The sequence below is a fragment of the Drosophila elegans genome, unplaced genomic scaffold, assembly GCF_018152505.1.
Source record: "Drosophila elegans isolate 14027-0461.03 unplaced genomic scaffold, ASM1815250v1 contig_133, whole genome shotgun sequence".
Classification (NCBI taxonomy): domain Eukaryota; kingdom Metazoa; phylum Arthropoda; class Insecta; order Diptera; family Drosophilidae; genus Drosophila; species Drosophila elegans.
The window spans coordinates 2,381,221-2,399,163 of record NW_024545499.1 but is presented as its reverse complement, the minus strand read 5'-3'; the positions used below and the strand labels follow the sequence as shown (position 1 = coordinate 2,399,163).

Here is a 17,943-nt window from a genome sequence, read left to right as displayed (position 1 = left end):
ATGCTGATCAAGAATATATATACTTTATAGGGTCGGAAACGTCTCCTTCACTGCGTTGCAAACTTCTGGCTGAAATTATAATACCCTCTGCAAGGGTATAAAAAAATATGAAGAAAAATTTTACTTCTTTAATTTTCAAATTTTTTAATACATTTTTTTTGTAAATAGTAATGGTTTAATAGTTTAGAATTACGCTTTTACTTATATTCAAATTGGAAAACGATATAAGACTTTTGGGAAAGTTTCATCGAAATAGCTTTAAAACTGACTATCTGAATTTATAGTACTTGGCAGGGAATAAATTTTATATTCGGTACTTTATTTTAAAATGGAATACCAAAATCCTTTGTTGTACCTTTACTTTTACAATACTACACAAACAATTTGAGAAATCACTGGTATGGAATTTAATCCGTTTCGGGGTTCAGTCGTTCAGGTCAACGTTATCGAAGAGGCTCAGCAGCTCCTGCTCCTTGCGTTTAATGCGCTCCTGGATGTTGGTCACAGACTCGGACTTGGGCACAGAAGACTGCACTCGGGTGAAGAAGTCGTCCATGGACTTGAACACGTTCTGGTACTGGTTGTCGTAGGAGGCGTACTGGATCGGTGGCGGCTTCTTGGGAGTGCGCTTGGTCACGGCGTTACGCAAGGAAAACTCTTTCAGCTCGTCCAGATGCAGCTCCTCCTGCTGCTCGTGGGCAGCGAAGCTGCGCTTCGACTGGCGCTCCGTCTTCGCCTTGAGTTCGCGCCGCTCCCGTTCGATCTGCTCCACCAGCTGCATCGAGGGGCACACCCTCCTGACTTCGCCGAGGACTAGTCCATGGTCGAGGATCTCCGCCTCGTTGGTCTGGATGCCCGCTTCGAGCAGCTCCTGGGGCCTGCTCTCCGGGGCCTCCGCCCTTTCCAGCAAGGCCTCGCTATCCGCCAAGGGAGCAGGTTCCTCGGGCACTGGAAGCCTATTCCTGCGCAGGTTCGAGGTGTAGCCTCCGCCCGCCGGTTTGGTTGGCCAGAGACGGGCCCGGGCCGCCTGTTTGGCCGCTTGGGTCATCACCCGCTGCCTGGGTGGCCTCTTGACCTCCGTTTCGGTGCCCTTTGACGGGGAACTGCCCGTTGTGGCCTTCTCCTTCTCCTGAGCCGCTTGCTCGAACTGCTGCTTTGCCGCCTGCCTGTAAGTGCTGGCCCTCAGCGACGAGGCTATGGTGGGCTGGACCAGCCGAGAAGGCGGACTAGCATTGGCCAGACGACGACCTGGCTGCTTCCAAGCCGCATCGGATCCTCCATCGCCGGCTCCGCCGTGAACAGCTCTGCGTGTTCCCGCCGTCTGCGTCGATAGAGGTGCCGCCAACTTGGAACGCACTGTGACCCCAGAGACGGTGTGCCCTCGACTGTGCTGCGTGGGCACCGCAGCGGCACTCCGACCACTGTTCCTGCCGGATGGATGCATTTTTCAAAGGGGTATCTTAAAAGGGTATCTTAAGGATTTCGCTAGGGGCCGCGATGTAGCAGAATCTGCTCAGTCTTTACTAGCTGGATCCACTATAATTTTTACAAGTTTAATAACTTTTATTTTACTAATTCAGCTGGTTGAAAGCGATAACGAAATATAAATGTATGTCTAAAGAAAGAGTCGATTACTTCTGACACTGGGGTTGTTTTATGGGCCTACTAGAACTTTAATCATCAAAACTTGTTAAAAAACAACATTTTAAACGAAATTAAAAGTTGGTTAAGCTGTTTAACTCCGTTTATAAAGTCTGTAAATTGTTATTTTAAAAATAAGTCAAACGCTAAATATTAATATTCCTTCCTTCTACGGTCGTGGCTAAAATATTATCGAAGACACCCATATTCCAGTTTTATGGTGGAGACCAGATTCAGTATATCGAAATAGTGCCATTCTGGAAAATTTTTGGTGATCCATAGCGCTGATTGAGTAAAGTTTGTTTTCCTCCTAGCGTAATGACACTGCTGCTACCGGTTTTCTCGAAAACTGCTAGGATAAAAAACAGGTTACTCAAAAATCTTGTACAACGACTAAGATATTACCTATTAAAAATCAGTACGATAGTACTTCGCTTAAGGATAAGAAGAATAAAAATAATAATACCAAAGCCCTTCTGGTAATATTTAAGAGCCCAAACGACTGGCCACCAAAAATTGGTGCTATCCGCAAAAAAAGGAACAAAATCCAGGGTCCAGGATACGCCCATCAAAACAGATAGTCTCAGAAACTCCAAGTAACTAGGTAGCGATATAAAATGAGTATCACGCTGCCAACTAAATACCAAAGTTAAATAGCACTTACGTCTGACTGTTGAAATCAAGACTGCTCGCCGTCTTTTCCTGCCGGAAATTCATTATTTGTCGTCTCACTTTTCGAATGTGAATGGCCGTCGAGGTGAACATGGCCGCATTGAAGGTGCTTAGAATCTGTAAAGGCCCAAAATAATAGATCCAAGAAGAAGAGTTCCAAACTGTGAACGATAGTAAATGGTTTTTTTATAGTATAGTATACAGAGAAAAATAGCAAAAAACTCAATTTTAAAAATAAATTTCTTTTATTTTTATGAATAACATTTCTTTCACCCTTTGCTTTAAAAAATATTTTAAAGCAATGTTGGGTAAAAAATAATTAAGATATTTTCTTCCAATCAGCAGCTAAGAATTGACTTTTGGAAGTCTTGTAACTTTTGTTAGACTTTTAATTTTTCAAAACCTTTTAATTTTTCAAAACCGTTTAAACTGTGTTCTTGTAAACCCAAAAAGCATACAAAAGGTTTATGCCGAAAACGAGGCCCACTGGCGAGATTTTTTAATCTTATACAAATTTTTGAAATTATTCTTAATATAAATTTTTTTGTTTTACTTATTAAAAAGTTTTCACCCTTTCAGAATGACACCTCAATAAAAAATTTCGAAAAGAATCAAGAGTTGGATTTTTGAAATAAAAACATTTGTCCTCTTGTTTGTTTGTCTGAACCAAATCGATGTTTTAGGGTTCAGAAACCGATTTTACTGTATAATTTTAGCCAATTTGCTTAGGACTAATTCTTAAAATGGATGTATAAGCAAGGGTATTTTTGTAATATACAAGTCATATGGGGACCACTCCTGGTCATGGTATTGCTGTACTTTAACAAAAACAAGAAAGGAAGCAAACTTCGGCAACCCAAAGTTCATATACCCTTGCAGCTGTAGCAAAAATTAAATATTCTTGAAAACTTTAAAATTATGATTTATTTGCGTATATGTGTTCCTATGGCAGCTATATAATATCGTTTTCCGTTTTTAATAAAATTAAAAGCCTTATTCTGAACTGTCAAATGAATAAAAAATGTCAAAAAGAATTTTAAAAAAAATTGTTTTTATGGTAGCTATATGATATAGTCGTCCGATTTTGATGATATTTAAACCGTAATTCTGAAATATTTAACCACTAAAAAAAAAATAGAGAAACAGGAAAGTTATAATATTTTTTCATTTATTTTTCCGATTGTTCCTATGGGAGCTATATGCTATAGTCGTCCGATCCGACTCGTTCTGACTTATGTACTACCTGCAATAGAGAGACTAGTTTGCGTAGAAATGGGCGGACAGACGGACATGGCTAGATCAACTCTCATCTCTCTAGTGATGCTGATCAAGAATATATATACATACCCATTTTTGTAGGGAAAACTAATTAAAAACACAATTATTTCACAGAAAAGTTATTAAAGTAGTTAACGAATTCAAAAATAATTTGAAAAAAATTTAATATTTATAACTAAAATGTTAAAAACTTTTTTTAAAACATTTTTTATAATCATACAATTATTATACTGGAGGAAAAAAAAATTAGTTATTTACCCTTAACAGTCATTAGAAGTAGTGAAGTACGTAGTATATTTGATCAGCATCACCAGTTACGTCAGTCTAGCAATGTCCTTCTGTCCGTCCATCTGTATGTTTCTACGAAAACGAACATTTTAGTTTTAAATCTATATAAATGATACCCTCCCAAAAGACTTTCTTCTTTGCAGGTTGTGTATAAATCGGAACGGGCCAGATCAGACGACTATATCTTATAGCTTCAATAGGAAAAATCGGAGATCTAAGTTCTGTATTTTAGAAAAAGTGTAATTTTACTCAAAGTGATCGATTTTCATTTAACACAGCAAAACTATTTGTTATCCCCCCTTAAATGCAGCTTACGCAACCTACCTTTCACCGAACATTGACTAAAACCGATCAAGGGCATCCAGTTCCATTTATGCAAGTCGTTATTCCACGATTGATTAATTAAATAAATTATTCCGGTCGGGATTAAAGCAGTTCCCCATACAAAGATGCTGTAGGTGAGGAATTGATGACGAGGTTCGTTCCGAATAATAGATTTGAATCCTTTCCACACATGGTAGCTGATGACTGTGTGCCAGAGACTGGAAGCCAGTTTGAAGAAGTATAAACTATAACCTGCGACAGACCAAATAATGTGGGCTTATTAGCTTTCTTAAACGTCCATCCATTGATTTGACTCTACTTTAAGTCATGTTTATTGAATGATCTACTAACCTGCTGATGAGCAAATGCCATTTAATAGGCTCAAGTCATCCAGTACCATGTTAAGGGTCTCCATGAACCTGCCGAACATGCAGCTAATGAGGCACTTGCCAATCACATTTCGAAGCTTCTCAACGTAAAGATACACTGCGATCGTAAGGATAAAACATATCAACGATATCACCGAGACTGGAAAACCAGAAACGAAGAAGAATAGCTAATGGGGAAGTTATTAACGACAGTCAGGAATGCACCTACTTTCGAGGGTCCCTGGGAGCAATATCGTCATGCACCTGTGGACGACAACCCATATATACTTTGGGAAGTCCGAATAAAACTTGGGGTACAGACAGTATTGGTAATTGTTTAGGTACTCCTCAGACGAGTGGATAAGTAAGGTGCCGTTCTAAATAGTTGGTATTACACTTGGAAAAGATGGTAGATAAGAAGGCAAACCTGCATAAAAGTGTACTCATTGTTCTTCAGGCTGAGCACCTCGTCGCAATTCCAGAACGGATCCCTTATAACGGCCATTTCGATCACAGGGACCGGATTTTCCACCGTTTGATCCATCGTCATTAGGTACATGTAGGGATTGACCCGTTTTATCTCCTCCTTCAGCCCATCGTGGCAGCTGCCATTGGCCGCCAAATTCTTGCGAGGACAACATACCCGCACGCATGGCCTCATCTTGCAGACACAGGCTCTTAAGTGATTCTTCACAGGCTCCGGAGATCCGTCCAGCTTTTTCCGGAAGCCATACTCTCCAGTTAGGTTAGCAGCAATTACGATTCCGTCATATACAATTGATTTGTTTTGCTCCTGGGCATGTGAGACATCGACAGTATCGAAGTAATCACAACCGGGAATGTCTGCCCTAATTTTCTTCATGATGAGAAGAGCAAAAACCAAATCGAATATATTTAAAGGCAGCTGCATTTTGAATCTATGAACCTGCGACACAGAAATCCCAACTCGACTGATCCTCGGTCGTTAACTACAAGGAAACTGACCCGCACATTCGCATATTTCTCAAAACCACAGTCCCGGCCTTTAGCGTTCAATTTATTTAAAACCATAAGCGAAATAAGGGTCGCCCTGCTGAAATTCTGCATACGCTCCTGAACTCCCAGATACCAATTCTCCAAGGGATTAGAAATATAATGTTTTTACCGTACTTTACGAATATGGCATACAAATTATTACAAATTCATGACGATAAAAAGGCAACAAGGGAATAAGATAATGCGCCCAAATGAATACGTAGAATGCGCGATAGCGTTCAAAATCAGGAAAGTTGGTTTGAGTGAAGGCTAAATTGAAAGTAGTCAATATTAATCGGTCTTTTAAGCAAAAAAATAAAACAAGAAAGAAAACAAACTTCGGCAAGCCGAAGTTCATATACCCTTGAAGCTATTGCAAGAATTAAACATTTTTGAAAACATTAAAATTATGATTTACTTTCGTATATGTCTAAAAACATTGAAGCTATGATGATTTACAGCTCAATTATTAGATAGTTATTTTATATATTTTTATTATCTCTATGGGAGCTATATTATATAGTCGTCCGATTTTTATGAAATTTTAACCTTAATTCTAAAATATTTAACCATTACTATATGTCGAAGAACTAAAAAAAAAAATTAAAAAACAGCAAAGTTATAATTTTTTTTGTATTTTTTTCCGATTGTTCCTATGGGAGCTATAAGACATAGTCGTCCGATTTTGATGAAATTTTAACGGTAATTCTAAAATATTTAACCATTTCTGTATTTCGAAGAACTAAAAAAATAGAAAACAGCAAAGTTATGATTTTTTTTATTTATTTCTCCGATTGTTCCTATGGGAGCTATATGCTATAGTCGTCCGATCCGGCTCGATCCGACTTATATACTACCTGCATTAGAAAGACAACTTTTGGGAAATTACAATGCAGATAGTTTTAAAACTGAGAGACTAGTTTGCGTAGATTTTGTATTGATTTGGAACAAGATTTTACTTAATTTATTTTTTGGATTAATGTTTTATTTGTAGCCGTTACTCATAGAGTTGTTGAAAGTATGCAATAGGCGGAAAGAATCCTTTTCGATCCTATTAAGTATATATTCTTGATCAGGATCAGAAATAGAGTCGATCTAGACAGGTCTGTCTGCCTGTTCGTCTATCTGTTCGTATGAGCGTCGAGATCTCGGAAAAAGTTTAAAAATACGAGATTTTAGATTTATCGTGCAGATTCTACTTACGCAAATGCAAGGTATAATTTTATTTCTCCCTCCTTCTAAAGCCCAGGAATCGCGAAACTCTGTCAAGTAATTTCATACGTGGCGGAGGCCATTTGTTGGGCGGTATATGTGTATTCGGTCATCGAGAACATATTGCTAAAGTTCCAACAACAAATAGTAATTCATAAAAATACACGCCTGAAAACCAAAAATAATATCACTTTATCTTGAAGATGGAGCATTCACGAATTTAACAAGTTATTAAAGATTAAGTTTTTTAAGCCTATTACTCAGATCGGCGAAATCCGTCCGCCAGCTATGAGAGAGCCAAATAACACTAAAAAATTTCAAAGACCCGTCGTCAAGTGTTTTTTTGGGTTTTTCCGTTCACCTCCAACCTCAAAAGATTACATTTTTTGATTTTAATAAAGTTTATAGATTTATAGTTTATATAATTTGGATTAAAAATATAAGAATGGTATAAAGAAACAATTGCGAATGTTTCAACGGTAAAGATTTTTAATAGAAATATGTATATATAGAAACGGACATGACTTTGTTAATTTTTTCAGTAATGCTGTGTCAAAACAAGCCAGTATAATTTAAGCAGCACGTGCCACCAATGGTTTCGTTGTGCTACTTAAATTTTAAATCTTAGATAAATAAATATAAATTAAATAATACAAGAACTTTCGGATAATTTTAAATGTTTATTAAAGTAAAATGTCTGTTTAATATGAATACTTATCCGGGAATTCTAATCATTTTTTCAGGAAGATGTACATACATATTATTCCTTTACATTGAAAGTACATTGTACTGGGGATTATACTTGATGCTTATAATACAAAATCATTTTAGTCCAATAAATATGAACAGATACAGTTACAAAATTGCGGAATTTTTATTTTGTGGGGGCAGTAGTTATAGTGTAATGCCAATCCCACGTTCTTTGAAATAAATGATGTTGTTTAAAACACCCAAAGTCAAACTAAATGACTGATTCGCGCACAAGATTTGCGCTTTATATTATGGAATCGGGTCCATACTATAAAACAAAAACCTAAGCCACTTGCAACCGAAAAGTGTTCACTTTAAGAGCTCCGTGTCTTTGTTCAAATCAATTACATTCGCATTTGATGCGACCCAGTTAGAAAAGGTGGGGCAAAAGTTTACGGCACCGCGGTATTCACGGTGCCGCATTCTTCTGAACCTGCTTTTCGAGAGAGCGCACATCAGGTGCGAATATATTTAATAGGTTGTTTTGCTACTTGGCGCATTGATGATCACAGATCGCACAATTGCCAATAGCAAAGTCAAAAAGAGGACAATACGATCACTTGTTAGGCCAAGCGACCGCACTGTCCTCATAGATTGGTCGTAGCCTCCGCAGAAGCTACAATTAAGAAATGACGCATGTCGACTTCTTCGCCCTTGGCGGGGGCGTAGGAGGAGCCCGTGGCGACCATCCGAAATTGTTCCAGCTACCGTGAGGCTCGCGAAAGGGCGGCGCACGTCGCTGCTCGTTAAAGGGCGGCTGTCGATGGTACTCTTCGGGCATGGGACGGATATTCTCAAAGCGTAGATTACCGCTGGGAATGTGACGGTAAGTCGAAGACCTGGTGGTTTTGGGCGGCGACAATGGCGGGGCGCTGGGCTCTTGGGGCAATTCCACACCACATGGCACTCCGTTGATAAAGCGTTGCTCGCGACCAAAGGTCGGTATGGAGAGGGGTTCTGAGGCCTTGGGTTCCGGGCGTCTAAAGGGCGGAATAGCCGGGAGTTCTGAGGGCTTAAATACCGGCTTGCTGATATGGGTTTCTAGAGAACGCGGTGCTGGTTTTGGAGCTGCTGCATTGACTGAAGTTATAGCAGGACGAGGAGCAACCTCAGTCTTAACTGTCGTTTTTTTGTTGTCCAACTTTAAATCCTTCAGTTGGTCCTGAATCAAACGAACTGAGTCGGAATTGTTATCCACATAGCGTGGAACTTTTGGCAACTCGTCGAAGAACTTGTCTAGCTCAGATTTTTGTGTTTGATATGCATTCCCCAGCTTGAGCAGCTCCTCCTTGTTGTAGAAAAGCTTGACCGCCTGAGCTGGCTTCTTGGCATTGGAAACTGAACGGAAACAGATTTGGGTTAAAAATTATAAACAATTTTAGGAGGACGAGCCAGAGAAACAAGCCATCGGAGAATAGGAACTATGACAATGTCTCTACAAGTTATAAAGAAATACGAATGGTATCTCGATTTGTGTTTCTCTGGCGAACTTCGATTTATTAATGGTCCTTACTTCGCTTTAGCGGCTGTGCCAGGCCAGGTGACGGCTGTTCCACAGCTTCTTTGACGGACTTCTGTCCGTTCTGTTTATTCTGGTTAACATCCTCGCGATAATACGGAACTCCAACCAGCGTGTTGCGGTCACGACACATCTCGATAATCCGCCGGAAATCGTTGTTCTGGCTGAGAGTTCGCGGGTTACCAATCAGAATAAGCAAAGACATCGGACGGGAAAGCAGGACATTCAATCGCTAAACAAGACACAATTATTTTAAATTAATTTGTTTTAATTCCCCACTTCCAGACACACACTCACCCGTTCATTGTTCAAGAAGCCTAGCTTGGGAGTAAAGGAGCGCACGAAGGACACAATGATCACCTGCTTCTCCTTGCCCTGGAAGAGCTCAACAGATCCGCAATCTATTTGCGACCAGTTGCGCATGTTCAGCTGCTCCTGGATACGTTGGTACTGGTTTTTGTACGGCGAAATGATCCCGATGTCAGACTCCAACACCTTCTCACCATTGATACCGAAGTACATAAGGTCTTTGACGTAGTCCATTACAGCGTCGATCTCCTTATTGTTGCACAGACTGTTCAATAAGAGAAAATAATTAATTTAAATTCGTTTTGTCAGCTACTGACCGAATCGGAAGATTTCTAAGATTGTTCAAAATTTATGTTTGCTTACCAATAGTTAACAACTCACCTCACAGAACTCTTGGTGTTCATTACAGTACCAAAAACGGAATGAAACATAATGGGAAAATCAGCATTCGAAGTGTGGAACCAGTTTTGAAAACGGCAAACATTCTCTGAAATGGAAAGACATAAAAGATAAACCCTGGGGATATGATTAAGAGGGAAAGTACCCGAAGACGTTTAAAAAAATCGACTTTTTTGCTTCAAGAAAATTATGGCATAATTTAAAAAGCCGATCCTTAAAATTATGGAAGGTATGGCACTTGACAGTTGTTGGCGCCTGTGTTTCTTTTTCCATGTTTTTTTATGGGAGTAAAATATTGCAAAAAAAAAGTTTTGAACCGATTTTCTTCAGTTTTTTTTTAAAGCAAAAAAAGTACTGTCGGTATTTTACGGACATGACAAAAATCACTTTTTGGCCATTTTTAACGCGAAAAAAGTGAAAAATTATGCAAAAAAAAATCAAATATTTTTTCCAAGCCTTGACATTTTTTAAAAATCATAGAATAGCGACCGAAAATCAAAAACCCTTTCAGTGGAATTACATTTGATTTTATGATTTCAGATGAAAATTGCTGTTAGGATCTCCTACTCACCCATGGGCGCCTGAGCCTTAAGTTTCCCGCCGTAGTAGAGCTCGCTGTACAGGGAAACTATCTCCGGGTGGGAGCGATAGTTGCGTACGAGTCGCGTCTGCACGGCCGTGTTGTAGCTACCGTCCTTGTCCACCTGGTAGCACTTCCTCTGCAGCAGTCGCTCGAATAACGACAGCCCCAGACCCCATTCGTTGGCCCGCTGCGACTGCAGCACCGGTCCCAGTTGCTTGTGATCCCCGGACAGGATCAAATTAGTCGTCGGCGATATGGTGCAGGTTATGCCCATCAAGGCCTCCGCCTCCGTGGAGGCGGCCGCCTCGTCCACAAAAACGTGCGAGAAGACATCCCCTTTGGCGAACCCACCTGTGGACAACTTGCCGGCCAAACTGAGGGTGCAGACCACTATACGATACTGGTGCACCGCCTGAACGGCAGGGTAAAAGTGCAGGGCGTACATGTTGGAGTACTCCAGCAGCAGGTCGTCGATGTTGTCGATGCGCCGATCGCAGCTTGCGGCAAAGATGCGGGTGAGTGGGCGGGGCTGGCTCTCCGGAGCCTTGGCGATGGCCCGCAGCAACCGCAGTGCCACCTCGTCGCAGGCCGTATTCGAACCAGCCAGCACCAGGATGTGCGTTTCCGGTCGGCGCACATACAACTGGTAAATGGCTTCGCAAATGGTCGCCGTCTTGCCGGTTCCCGGTGGACCGAACACGATGTACGGAGCCGGTAGCTTCTTGCTAAGTGCTATTTGACGCACCGCCTGCAACTGCTCCGGGTTGCTGGATAAGCGCCGGTTGTTCAGTTCCAAGGTGCCTTGGGCCACCGACTCTCGGGGAATGTCACCAGGAAAAAGAATCCTCTGCACATCGGCGGCGCAGGTGAGAGCAAGCTGCTGAAGAGCCCGATACTGGTAACGCATCACTGCTCGAAGCGGACGGAAGACCAGGGTGTATGTGGTGTTGTCCGGCAATTGGCGTTCACATGTAATATGCACCCTTTGCGTGGAGACTCCGAGGACGCGGGCAAAGTATACGCGCGGCTGCTTGTCCAGAGATCCAAACTGTTCGTCCACCTTGCGCGCCCACTTCAAGATCGAGTCGAAGTCCTTGAGGGCCAGTTCCAGCACTTGGTTGTTGTTCTCCAGCAGCTGACGTACACCGGAATGCGGATTGCCGCGTTCGTTAATGATCAGCACATCGTCGCCGGGGGAAAGCACATCCTCCACGCTCATACTGGTCAAACCCAGCTGCAACTTTACCGAGAGTTCCCGTCCGAACTGATGCAGCTCCATTTTGGACTGCTTGAGGGCCAAATAGTGCTGCAGCCGTTCGATGTCCTCCACCTGGAGCAGGGTGCGCAGTGCACCACTGAGGTTCTCCTGGGTGATCTCCCTGCCCCTCTCGCAGTAGTTGCGATAGTGCTTGTCGAAGTCCGCCAACCGAACCTGGGCGTCATCGTGCTTAAGGGCACTCGCCACCTGGGTGGGCGGATTGGCTGGAGGAAGACCTTTGCTCTTGAATGTCTCGTGGTTGGACAACCGGTATGGATTGATGTTGAAACTGGCCTTGGGCAGAGCCTCCGTTCGCATGAAATGGTGTTGCTCAACGAACCTTTGTCCCTGGCTGGAGAACCCGATCACGATAGGCTGCTCTCGGAGGATCATGAAGACGTGCGAGTCCACAAAGAAGACAAGTTCCCCGCTCGACGGCACCTTAAGCGGCAAACGGGCATTGTACACGTAGTAGAACTGTCGCGACTGCACTATGATGAACTTGTCCACCACCAAATCCTTGCGTTCGGTCTTTAAGGTAAATCCAAAGTAGTGGCTGTCCACGCAGGTCTGGTAAGAGAGGGTCAACATGGACGAAGATCTGCGGTAAAGACAATATCGCAATTTATATTACGTAAACTTTTTTGAGTTCTTAAAAAAGTTAAATTTAAAAGTCGTCTAACAAAACAAAAATTATTAAACAATATAAGAAAGCAAAACAATTTTTATAAACTTATTATCTTTAGTTGTATTTTAAAAATAAGGAGCAGCTATCAAAACTTACAACTTCTCCATCTTTTTGAGGGTCTTAAAATCAGACTCATCGCCATGGTCCTCCACATGCTCCTCATACTTTTCAATCGTGTCGAAGTTCACCTGGCACATATAGCAACCCATAGAGTTGAGCTCAAACTCGTTCTCTGTTTTCAGAGCCTGCGTCTTTTGGTATTTCAGAAGCATTGACTTGGCCCCCGTATCAAGTTTGTATTCTGCGATCAAATTTCTCATGTAGTTTGGAAAGTGTAAAAATAGTTGGATAGACTACCTTCGGTTATGGGTTTATTGCCCTCCACAGCAGCTCCGGAAACAATGGCCGGGGAAATGGAATCTCGAAGACGGTGTTGTTCATCGAGCAAATTGAACTTCTCCTTGCGAAACTCCATCAAGGCGAAACTCTTGATGCGATAGTTAGTATTCCCACGCGGAGTGTTGATCAGAAAATTGGTCCTATGAAGCAGAGATCCAATCTGTTCAGATCGGGACAGAAACGAAACGTTGCATTTAATATTACTTGTTATTGTTTACGTAAACCAAAAGTATGTATTATTGATAGCCTTCTTATCGTCTGCCTTCCTTCGATATGCGATCGGTCTACAATCTGCAGTGTCGTAATTTGAATCCACTATAGCCTATTTAGAGGGCATTGTTTTTTGTAACAATAAAAACGCGGAATCACATGATGTTATCATTCACCCATATGGCGAAATAGCTGCTTCATTGAAGCGTTAGTTCTGTATGTTATTTCCCAGAATGTGTTTTCAAATAGACACAACACGGAATAAATGGAAAGCCCAATAGGAATTGCAGGGAATAGGAATTTGTGGGCGACAACGTATTTTAAAATAAACTTGCTCTGCGTAGGCATAACTAGAACTCCTAAATCTTTGGCTTTTATAGTTTCCGAAATCTCCAAGTTCATACGCATTGATTTGGTCGGAAAAACTTCCTTCTATCTGTAACATACTTTTCAACGAATACCTTTACTATGTGAGGATCAAGTAACAAACTTATGTTACATCAGCTAAAGGTTCCGCGATGTAGCTAAGAATACGTAAGTGTGTGGGCTACTAGAACTAACTGGAATTTCCTACTTTTTTTTTGCTGTAAAACACTCTTAATATACTTCCGCTTTATAATAAAGTCCTCGGGTTATACCGTTGACCTGAATAGGCCGTCATCGTTATAATCTTTGATTTTACACCTTTCTCCGATCCTAAAGTGCCTCTAAAATTACATATATCTTCAATTAAAAGAATTTGAATTTCTCTTGGAACGTTGCGGTTGTCTTTCCGAGGTGTCTAATAAAGGAATTCAATATTTTTTAAATTAAATAAAATTAAATTAAGCTTTTTCGAAACCAAACAATTTAATTTAATGTGTTTCCTAACACTAAAAAGTCATATTTTCATGTAACTTTTTGACTTTTTGGGTTCACAATTACAAAAAAAAAATACATTTGTGCAGGTTTTGAGAATTTTTAAGCTTTACAGAAGTAACAGGGGTTTAAAAGCCAGCTTTAGTCACTTTAAAAAAAAAAAAATGAACATCATAATATCTTGTATACGCTGTGGAATCTTAAAGTTCCAGTAAAATAATTTTTTTTAACATATATGCAAAGATAAAAAAAATTTAATTTACTAGTATCAAGCTAATTTAAAAACAAAAATAAATACAAATATAAAAGTATCTAAAAACCTTACATATTTTATTCTTTGGGTAAATGATAATCTTTAGACATGTAAGGGTAAGATAGTTTTATTATTTTTTACCTAGCTAAGTTAAAAAATACCAACAAATTGAACCTGGTTACGAAACTAGGTACAAGTATCTAGATACACAACAATATTGTCTATTACATGTATTTTTTAACCTAACAACAAGTAGTTAATTACCAGTATAGATAGACCGATAAATCTAAAACGCTACCATCTGGGACTCCCCCAAACAAGTTTTAAGCCACTATACCACTATCAGCAACAATTTTTTTTAGATTTCCTGTAACTATAATATTGACATCCTCTTAGCTTTGGACTTTTGTGTTCTGTTTAATAAAACGATTATCCAATTTATATAAAACTCAAAGGGTTTCCCCAAATTTTTCCCAGCAAAAGATGAATATGGTGGGGCCAACACGTAAGTGAATGACTCATATACTTGAGCGAGTTTTTAGACGTCTAGCTAGCAAATTGTTTAGACACATCGTTGATCGTGTATGTCAGTGTTTGTGAGTTGTGTTGATAATACAAAGCAAATGTTTGACGCTGGCGCAAAACAAAGGAAAAAGATGCAAAAACAGCTCTTATCGCGGGTGGGTTAGCGAATCAGTATGGGTGCTAGCATTCTAGATTTTTCGATCTATAGGATACCGGTAGTCCAACTGGCAAGATTTTTTACATGATCAATGTACACATAAAAAAAATGACATAAAAATGTAATTGGTCTTTGGATATGCATTTTAAATTTTATTAAAACTAAAACCGTAAGTTAGTAACCGTAATTTTTATTATTCATTTTTACGATTTTTCCTATGGAACTATTTGGTATATACTTTTTGCAATAAAATGAAGACTTTTGGCAAAGTTTCAGCCAAAACTTATAAAACTGTGAGACAAGTTTGCGTGAAAACGAAAAGACAGACAGACTATCGGAAGGACATACAGCCGGACATGGCTGGATCGCAAGTCCTAATAATTTGTTTTTGTCCTGCGTGACTTTTGACTGAAATAATAGTAATCTTCGCAAGGGTATCAGAACCAATTCAAAACATAAACATTGCTAGAATATAAATCAGTTTCGAGTGTAAAGGCAGTACAATTCTTACTTTAAAACAAATAAATATGTACATGAACAGTGTTTTTTGTATAAGTATCTGGACAAAGGAAATGAAAAGCATGATAATATGGTATCATATGTATTTGGTACTCACATTCCAGGCGCCTTGGATGGAGAGCTTCAGCCGAACCTCGCTGCAATTGGGCAGGGCTCCGAGGTGGGCCTCGAACATCTGGCGCATCTTACTCTTGTCCACATACCACTCGGTCTGGGCGCTGATCACCTGGCGCACGGCCATCTCCAGGAGAAAACTTCCGATAAATTCGCGCTCTGTCGCCGGGTAAGTCAGTCGGATGTGATGAAATTGCATTTAGGTTCTATAATATAGCTTACCCCATGGCACCGGCGGTTTCCGAGGCATTCCATTGGCGTAGTTGCCGGGTGCTTTGATACCGCTGTTAGTTGGCGGTGTTGCCGGCGGCGTTAACAAATCGATCGGAGTAACGGGCCCATTTTTATTTTTTACAGCGGCATTCTTCTTTTTTTGATTTTTATTCTTCGTCATTTTGGTTTGTTTTTTTTTTATTTATTTTGTTGTCTTTTTATGCACTTTTTATCACACAGTGGGGTAGGATTGATATCGCGAGTTGCGAATTGTTACTGATTTTCTATAGTACGATCGCAATTTAAAGTTGGTTATTTATTTTTTGTTATTCAACGCGAACACAAAGCTCAGGCAGAGACACACACAGACGTACATACATAAATGTTTATACTATATAGAACAGCAGTGCAGCTGACGATCGAAGTGCACGGCGCGACGTTCAGCTAACGAATAAGCGAACGATGCGCCAGCGTCTTTTATATGTTTGTAAAGGTACGGTACGGGTGGTGAAATTACTTTGGGTAATACCCCAAAATACATTTTATATGAATAAATTAAATAACTACTTTTAGTTAAGGCTAATAATTGAGTTGACTTTAAGGTAATTTGGAAAACTCCGCAGCATTCAAGCCCTTTTGTGTTTGCTTGTGTGTGCATGAAAAAGCCTTTCAAAATAACGGAGATGGAGTCAGTTCACTGGAACTGAAGCTTCAGTGGATTCCGCAAGCTTCCCTTCCATTGATGGAACTGTAAAGCATTCGCATTCTCTGCCGCCATATGTATGTACTTACTTATAACTGCGAATTTTGTTTATTACTTTTTGGTTTTTTGATTCTGGTACCAGGGGCAGTACCTAACCCTTACAATATTTTTTTTTTTATTGTTGTTGTGTGCGTGTGTATATTAGTATTGGAATTTGAGCGTGTAACACTTTTAATAAAATCAAACAACAACGAAAACATAACTTTGACTTGAATTTCGTGGAAAGTCCCGAATTCGGAGATCGTTTGTGACGAAGCGCTGGTTTGGTATATTAAATAGCTGCGAGTGTGGTCACGCTTGAAAAATACCAAATATAAATATCAATTGGGGTAATCCCCATGCGTATTCAGCATAACAACATGATCACTGATCATTGATGGTGTTTATTATTATTATTATTGTTTTGCTGAATTCACCCATTGTGATCTACATATACGTGTTCTAAATACATAAACATACGTAAGTATGAAATTTGAATATGTGTTGCAAAAAATGTATTACTTATGGGGTTGGTTATTGCAATAAATTGTTCGCCTCATTCATTGACGGTTTCATTGGAACTTTGTAAAGTCTATTACTCAGATCGATGAAAACCGTTCGCCGCCTATGAGAGTCTTTTTGCTGCGTATCTGCCGCCATTCCAACACCAAATTTAACTCTGGCGTTGTTTATATTCAACATCTTCGATTTTGCTTCTCAAATTAATTTGTTTGTCAACAAGCCCAGCTGATTGACAGTACGACCGAAGCACACAAACTCGGGTGAATCTGAATTCGAAAGGGTGTACGCATGCGATTCCACCTGGAACCATAGACCTTCTGTTAAGTCAAGCAACTTGAAGTCGATTTTTGGCATAAGGTTGCGGAGGAGCTCAATTTAAGTTTCTCATCCAGTCAGGCAGGTCAGGTTTGATATGGAAAAAATGGAACTATTTAAGATCATGAGTCCCAAACATTGTTTAAGGCAAAAAAGAGCGGAGCCGACGCTTAATCTTTGGAGGCACTTGACACAGGCGCAAAACGCTGTTTTTGTCAGGGCTTAGTACCCCGTTAGCCAGTGTTAACAATTTTAGATAAGAAGCCTTGATGTAAGAATATTTTATATACTTATATCTATGGAACTGGACGACTCGTTAATGGAGGCGGAGCTCCATTTCTTTAAAAAACCAAAGGCTTTCTTGGAATCAGCCAGTAACATTGTAAATGTTGAGCAAAACCAAAAATCTGGGGATAACGGCCTCTTCCATTTTACGCAATATGTATATTCCTGTACACTTGTTCAGCTTAACAGAAATAACGACAACATTTTCATTGATTAAAAAATTGTATTATTTTTTATTAAGAGTTGTTTTATTTTCAGGAACGATCGCTAAAATATTTTTTGAATTCTGCTCTTATGTATATGTTCGGCTCTCTATTTTATTTTTCCGATTGTTTCTATGGGAGCTAACTATTTTTATACAGTTTTGGGATAGTATTTTATTTTTCCGATTGTTTGTATGTTCCGACTTATGTATGTATATACTACCTGCAATATAAAGACAACTTCTGGAAATGTTTCATGCCGCTAGCTTTAAAACTGAGAGACTAGTTTGCGAAGAAACGGACGGACAGACGGGCATGGCTAGAT

At 40.0% G+C, this 17,943-nt stretch overlaps 3 protein-coding genes across 4 annotated transcripts; all 3 read right to left on the bottom strand.

Annotated features, from left to right (window-relative positions):
- Positions 1-298: 298 nt before the first annotated feature.
- On the bottom strand, positions 299-1,649 carry LOC108147572. Its single transcript, XM_017274157.2, has one exon. The coding sequence runs from the start codon at positions 1,442-1,444 to the stop codon at positions 425-427; it is 1,020 nt and encodes a 339-aa protein (XP_017129646.1). The 5' UTR covers positions 1,445-1,649; the 3' UTR covers positions 299-424.
- A 225-nt stretch (positions 1,650-1,874) lies between these two features.
- On the bottom strand, positions 1,875-5,481 carry LOC108147569 (probable G-protein coupled receptor Mth-like 7). The gene is made up of 7 exons (XM_041710860.1): positions 4,999-5,481; positions 4,801-4,948; positions 4,555-4,731; positions 4,204-4,455; positions 2,306-2,474; positions 2,108-2,241; positions 1,875-1,990 (listed from the first exon to the last, which is right to left on the bottom strand). Exons 1-7 carry the CDS (start codon positions 5,479-5,481, stop codon positions 1,875-1,877), a joined length of 1,479 nt encoding a protein of 492 aa, XP_041566794.1.
- Positions 5,482-7,457: 1,976 nt separating this feature from the next.
- Positions 7,458-16,538, bottom strand: LOC108147578. 2 transcript variants are annotated; one of them, XM_017274209.2, is made up of 10 exons: positions 16,344-16,538; positions 15,561-15,835; positions 15,322-15,497; positions 12,661-12,862; positions 12,400-12,604; positions 10,346-12,216; positions 9,757-9,862; positions 9,364-9,640; positions 9,061-9,298; positions 7,458-8,885 (listed from the first exon to the last, which is right to left on the bottom strand). In XM_017274209.2, the coding sequence occupies exons 2-10, from the start codon at positions 15,730-15,732 to the stop codon at positions 8,170-8,172; spliced, it is 3,963 nt and encodes a 1,320-aa protein (XP_017129698.1). In that variant the 5' UTR covers positions 15,733-15,835; positions 16,344-16,538; the 3' UTR covers positions 7,458-8,169. The 2 variants fall into 2 exon arrangements, with proteins under 2 accessions (XP_017129698.1, XP_041563368.1); XM_041707434.1 differs by lacking the exon at positions 16,344-16,538 and having other exon boundaries at positions 15,561-16,026.
- Between the last annotated feature and the right edge of the window lie 1,405 nt (positions 16,539-17,943).

Bases quoted from the DNA above. Each gene is read 5' to 3' on its own strand.
- LOC108147578 (XM_017274209.2), bottom strand. From the start codon at position 15,732: ATGACGAAGAATAAAAATCAAAAAAAGAAGAATGCCGCTGTAAAAAAT. The intron at 12,217-12,399 runs GTAAGTTTTGAT...TCTTTACCGCAG, and splicing joins CTCAAAAAGATGGAGAAGTT to ATCTTCGTCCATGTTGACCC. The intron at 9,299-9,363 runs GTGAGTGTGTGT...TGTCTTGTTTAG, and splicing joins GCTTCTTGAACAATGAACGG to CGATTGAATGTCCTGCTTTC.
- LOC108147572 (XM_017274157.2), bottom strand. From the start codon at position 1,444: ATGCATCCATCCGGCAGGAACAGTGGTCGGAGTGCCGCTGCGGTGCCC.
- LOC108147569 (XM_041710860.1), bottom strand. From the start codon at position 5,481: ATGCAGCTGCCTTTAAATATATTCGATTTGGTTTTTGCTCTTCTCATC. The intron at 4,456-4,554 runs GTTAGTAGATCA...GGTCTGTCGCAG, and splicing joins TGGCATTTGCTCATCAGCAG to GTTATAGTTTATACTTCTTC. The intron at 1,991-2,107 runs GTATTATTATTT...TTATCCTAGCAG, and splicing joins ATATTACCAGAAGGGCTTTG to TTTTCGAGAAAACCGGTAGC.